This window comes from Heterodontus francisci, chromosome 8 (genome assembly GCF_036365525.1).
Source record: "Heterodontus francisci isolate sHetFra1 chromosome 8, sHetFra1.hap1, whole genome shotgun sequence".
Classification (NCBI taxonomy): Eukaryota; Metazoa; Chordata; class Chondrichthyes; order Heterodontiformes; family Heterodontidae; genus Heterodontus; species Heterodontus francisci.
The window spans coordinates 37,190,497-37,196,934 of record NC_090378.1 but is presented as its reverse complement, the minus strand read 5'-3'; the positions used below and the strand labels follow the sequence as shown (position 1 = coordinate 37,196,934).

Here is a 6,438-nt window from a genome sequence, read left to right as displayed (position 1 = left end):
AAGAGGTGGTAGAGGCAGGAACCATCACAACACTTAAGAAGTATTTAGATGAGCACTTGAAACGCCATAGCATACAAGGCTGTGGGCCAAATGCTGGAAAATGGGATTAGAATAGGTAGGTGCTTGATGGCCAGCATGGACATGATGGGCCGAAGGGCCTGTTTCTGTGCTGTATGACTCTATGAATATGAAATAACCAACAATTGATTAACTAGTTAATGACAAAATAATTATATCATGAATTCTAAAATAATTATACAAAAGTATAATACTGCAGATGCTGGAATTCTGAAACAAAAACAGAAAATGCCGGAAATACTCAGCAGGTCAGGCAGTTCTGATGAAAGGTCACATACCTGAAAAAAACTCTGTTTTTCTCTCCACAGATGCTGCCTGACCTATGAGTATTTCCAGAATTTTCTGTTTTTGTGTCTAAAATAATTATGTTCATTTCTATGAATTACTTGACGACATGTTTCACTATTCAGAAAAAAATTAGGACACAGGAAAGCCAAACAATATTTATTACACTTTCCTGGAAAGACTGCATCATAGCACACAAGAGAGCTGAGGCTGGTGTGTAGATATCACTGGCAATGGTTACAGTTGAGGCTGGTGCATAGATATCACTGGCAATGGTTACAGTTGAGGCTGGTGTACAGATATCACTGGTTATGGTTACAGTTGAGGCTGATGTGTTGATATCACTGGCAATGGTTACAGTTGAGGCTGGTGCATAGATATCACTGGTAATGGTTACAGTTGAGGCTGATGTGTTGATATCACTGGCAATGGTTACAGTTGAGGCTGGTGTACAGATATCACTGGTTATGGTTACAGTTGAGGCTGGTGTATAGATATCACTGGTTATGGTTACAGTTGAGGCTGATGTATAGATATCACTGGCAATGGTTAAAATTGAGGCTGGTGTATAGATATCACTGGTTATGGTTACAGTTGAGGCTGATGTGTTGATATCACTGGCAATGGTTACAGTTGAGGCTGGTGTACAGATATCACTGGTTATGGTTACAGTTGAGGCTGGTGTACAGATATCACTGGTTATGGTTACAGTTGAGGCTGGTGTATAGATATCACTGGTTATGGTTACAGTTGAGGCTGATGTATAGATATCACTGGCAATGGTTAAAATTGAGGCTGGTGTATAGATATCACTGGTTATGGTTACAGTTGAGGCTGATGTGTTGATATCACTGGCAATGGTTACAGTTGAGGCTGGTGTACAGATATCACTGGTTATGGTTACAGTTGAGGCTGGTGTACAGATATCACTGGTTATGGTTACAGTTGAGGCTGGTGTATAGATATCACTGGTTATGGTTACAGTTGAGGCTGATGTATAGATATCTCTGACTATGGTTACAGTTGAGGCTGGTGTATAGATATCACTGGCAATGGTTAAAATTGAGGCTGGTGTATAGATATCACTGGTTATGGTTACAGTTGAGACTGATGTACAGATATCACTGGTTATGGTTACAGTTGAGGCTGGTGTACAGATATCACTGGTTATGGTTACAGTTGAGGCTGGTGTACAGATATCACTGGTTATGGTTACAGTTGAGGCTGATGTATAGATATCTCTGACTATGGTTACAGTTGAGGCTGATGTATAGATATCACTGGTTATGGTTACAGTTGAGGCTGGTGTACAGATATCACTGGTTATGGTTACAGTTGAGGCTGGTGTACAGATATCACTGGTTATGGTTACAGTTGAGGCTGATGTATAGATATCACTGGTTATGGTTACAGTTGAGGCTGATGTATAGATATCACTGGTTATGGTTACAGTTGAGGCTGATGTATAGATATCTCTGACTATGGTTACAGTTGAGGCTGGATTATAGATATCACTGGCAATGGTCACTGGTTCATATGAGAAAATGATATTATTTAAAGGTTGTTTATTCAGTAATCAAAAAATCAAGTAATAATATCAGGAATTAAAATCATTAGCACAGAAACTGACTCAAGCTTCTTGTTTTGCTCCAACTTCAATTTTGTAACTTAACCTTCGGCTATCTGTTATTAAAGTTTCTTGCAGATCTATCATAGTGAGGCCATGTATAGGGAACTGGAATAGGTTTCCATATTTTCAATTGTCTCAATTATTATTTCATTTTACTAGTTGTAACTTAGGTTGTGAAATCTCCCTATGGGGTGGCACAGGCTCGAATTTCTGTTAGGAACTGCAAAGTATGGTGACACTAAAGGTAACACTTTGCTGCAATTAGCCAGATGTCTTAAAATAAGGTTGTGGATTTTATCATAACTATTCTTTCGGTCTTGTGCCTGGTGAGCTTCAAACTAAAATCCTTGGTAGAGCATACATCTCTGACTGACTTTGAAAATTAGCAATAAGTATAACAGGTGTTACCCTCTTACTGACTACTGAACTGAATGCGATGTGGCCTCTAGAATTTTAATGCATATTTATGTTCAACTCTGATCAGGTCTAGAATATCACTGGTCACTATCTCCTTTGATCACAAAGATAAATTCAGACGAAGAAAGCGCTTCTGCCCATTTGATCTTATCCTTCCAGAATACCAGCCCTGCTATCTTCCCATAAGAGCATTGAGTTGTTTTTATTTTAAGATAAGATCAGGTATCCTGGTCATAATCACTATCAATCCATTCTAGCCATCTGTGTTGTTACGGCCAATTGAGGTGGGGTCGGAGGGCTTCGATCTTTCCCCACTCCTTGTTTGACCACAACAGGTTTAATTCTTTCTTAAAGTGGGCGTACTGGCCAATTCAGTAGGTGTTAGTTTACTTACTTGCTATGATCATAACAGGAACCAATCGGACAAGTTTTCTTGTGTTTACAAAGAAAGAGGTTAACTTTATTGTACCTAAACTGAACTAATAAAATAATAAACACTCTCACACACACACTAGAGGTTTACACACACACTAATAGGTTACTGAGTGGGGAAAGGTAGATTGGTTGAGTTAGAGTCCATTAAATAAAGGTATACAGTCTGTGAACTTTGGTGATTTGGCTGGCTTCTAGTTGAACTCTGTGCTCCTAAGGCTTTTAGTTTGAAGATGTAGATGATTGGTTCAGTGAGTCTCTTGGAGATAGCGATGCAGATTATTTCCTCCAACTGGGTTTCTGATCGTAGCCAGAGTATTCAAAGGTGGTCAGTCGACAAGCAGGATTTGAAAGCTTTCAAGCTGGAATGGAGAGAGAGAGAGAGAGAGAGAGAGAAGGATTCCCACTTAGGGTTTGCTCATGTCAGAGTCCAGTTGCTTCTCCTCTGCTACAGAGAAAAACACCAGCTTAAAACTTCAGATGGGGAGGGGCTTGTCACATGATAGTCATTCAGTCATTCAAACATAGCCGTTAGCAGTATTTCTCTGCTTGCTGAGAGAACAGGTAGTTCCTTTAAACTTCCTGGGTCTTGGTTCTTTGCAGCGGACTGAGCAGACATTTCTTCTCTCTCCCCACAGTCCTTTACAATGTAGGATACAGTGTAGCAAACTGGGTGATCATCTTAAGCTGAAAGGATGACTTTGCTCGCAGCTTGTCTTTTTTAAAATGCCTTTTAAAAAAATATAAGTTCAGATCTCCAGTCAGTGGATTGAAGAAAATTATCATTATACAAAACACATTGGCATAAAGTGTAATGAAAATACTTCCTGAATGTATCCTACCCTGAACCTCTGCACTTTTGTTCTGCTGCTGTGGTGTACCTGAAAGTACTGCTTTGACTTTATTTTCTCTACCTTGTTAAATGCCCACACCTATTCTGCAAAATGCCTGATAAGACTCTCAGTAGCTCTGTAGAGTTATAGTTAGAGAGAAATTCACCTGCATCTCAACCTTTGGAGTGATAGCCAATGAACAGTTCACCACCATCAGACAATGTACCCTACACCTCAGTATGAATACTAAGATGTTGATTGTTGTAAAGTGTCAACAGTTATAGTGTGACATGATGAGAGTGCAATCAGAACTCAGCTTTTTCTACACACTTTGATATCTGCTTACCAACATTTTTGAGTCTTTATTGTATGGTTACTGTCGTATTGCATCATCTATGTCACTATGCAACACAAGGATAGCCATTACAGCCAATGCCTATTGAACTGGTATTATTCACCTAACACAAGGTGAAGCCAGACAGATGAAAGAAACTAGCCACCACACACTACAGAAGTCCTAGACAAACTTGCGGAAGCTAAGGTGATAGTTCAAATATCAAAAGTTTGAACAAAATTAAAATGCAAGTCACAGTTCTAAAGCCTATTTTAGGCACACTTTACTGCTAATGATCTTCAACTGTAAAAGAAATATGAAGCCCCAAAAACAAAAGCAAAACTTTCAACAATCATGGCTACTTTGATCTTATAAAGTTTATTGCAAGACTAATGCAGTTAATGGAACCACTGCCAAAAAAGGATGTATTTTTCAAATAGGACACTAAACTTTTGAGGAAACAATGCATTTGATCTCAGAGTCTCCAGGACGAATGCCATGCTATTTTAAACCAAAGTTAAAAAAATTACGTTAAAAGCTAATGCATCACATTCTGGGTTGGGTATTAAGATGCTGTAACATGGCACACCTGTGGCTTAAACCTCACATCCACCAACTAAAGCATACAAGAATTACAGGCAAATAAGGAGATTTTAGCTATTGGAAATTACTCACTAATTGAAAACTCCACCCTATAGACTCTCTGACTCCAGGAGCATTAAAATATATTTCAAAATATGCTCTATCCACTTAACCCTTTCCTAGCAGCAGCAACACAAGTGCAGTCATAACACTGGGTGACAAAATAGACAAGCAATGAAAATTTATCTCTGCCACTGAAAATGCTGCTGCCATATTTCTCAGCTGACCTTGAAGTTGCATGTAATTGGACAATAATAAATGAAAAAGTACGTAGATCGCAACTGTTTACCACAACAGTTGCAGCCGAGTGTTAAAATTAACAACTGGCAAGGTTTAAAAGAATGCACCTTACCCCATCATCCATTCTTACCATCAAACTGTGAATCCCAATGATTTAACAGTAAAAATCAATCACTACTTTTGCATCAGATTTTAGTTCAGTTATCTGCACAGCTAAATATTCTTCAATTGGCTTTGGAATTGAGAATGATGTTCAGCCATGATGAAAACAGTTTTTATGCAGAGGCATTGAGGAAATTATTAAAATTCTAACATTGACATTCAAAGTGTTACAATAAATATTTTGCTGAGTTTACAACAGTAGAAAAGTCATTTGCAGCATTCACATTGAATTTACAGTGATCAATGGCTCACAATTAACATTAGAGAATATGTGAGGCATTTCAGAATGCACAAAAAATAACACAAGCTAAAGAGGTTTACATATTGAAGTGCTGGTTCAACTACAGTTAAAATATTGTGAGTAATTTTGGACACCCTATATAGAAAGGGCATTAAAACCATGGGGGTTATTTTGGGGAAAGGATGAAAACAAACGCTAAGTAGGTGCTGTACTAACAAGGCATGTTTGTTTAAAAGTTTGGTTTTAGCGCACAGTTTTGAGGTTAATTGGTGATTACCCTGATTTAAATGTGCCTGGAGATGCTAAAATGGACACCAGCACGATTAGCACTCAGCGCTGATTAGGAACAATTTTTGTGGAGCAGTATACATAGCCTCCACACACACACTTCCACTGAAGGTGTGGAATGTGCTAGCTCACAGACAATGGAGCATATCAGGTTGGCTCAGGGACTGAAAGAGAGAGATTCATAGCCTCAGCCAGCTGCTCGGACGCATGTGCGGTGCTCTCACCAGCTTGTGATCTTGATTCTACAGCCGAGGTGAAAGCATCTGCACTGGTAGAAGGTGCAGGAGAGTCATGGGATGGTGCTTCCTCTGATTGCAGTTCTTCCTCAGAGGTTTACGGCTGCCCCCCTTCTGCTGGAGTCTCCTGCGCACGGGATCTCCACGAGAAAACACAAACATGCATGAGTTAGGCGGTGCAGATCTTGTCATGCCAACTGTGTGTGAAGTGGTGAACTGTATGTTGATGGAAGACAATCCTCACTCCCGTGCGCAGAGACTCGAGTCTCCCCATCTGCTATGCAGCGGCCGCTCTGAATCCCACCAATTCTAATGCCTCTTCCTCTGTTATGGAGAGAGGCCAAGAATCTGGGATGCCTCTGCCAGTCAAGGTTGTCTCCTTCCTGTGGCCAAGATGCAGCCATGCACCTGTCAGGATGAGGTGATGCTTAACACCCTCTGTCATCGCTGTTCTGTTGCCTCCCACCCCATGTTCCACTTCCTCCTCGTAGTCACTTGCTATCAGCAAAAAGGAGAGAATTATGGAGCTGTCACCTCGGCAGAATGAAGGAGATTGTTGACCCTCTCGCAGCACTGTACCCAGTTCCAGTGGGGAGGTGGGGTGGTGACCGCAGGCTGCT

At 40.2% G+C, this 6,438-nt stretch overlaps 1 protein-coding gene across 1 annotated transcript; it reads right to left on the bottom strand.

Moving 5' to 3' along the window:
• Positions 1-484: 484 nt before the first annotated feature.
• Positions 485-6,010, bottom strand: LOC137373192 (uncharacterized). The gene is made up of 3 exons (XM_068038049.1): positions 5,920-6,010; positions 4,879-4,932; positions 485-1,890 (listed from the first exon to the last, which is right to left on the bottom strand). Exons 1-3 carry the CDS (start codon positions 6,008-6,010, stop codon positions 485-487), a joined length of 1,551 nt encoding a protein of 516 aa, XP_067894150.1.
• Positions 6,011-6,438: the final 428 nt, after the last annotated feature.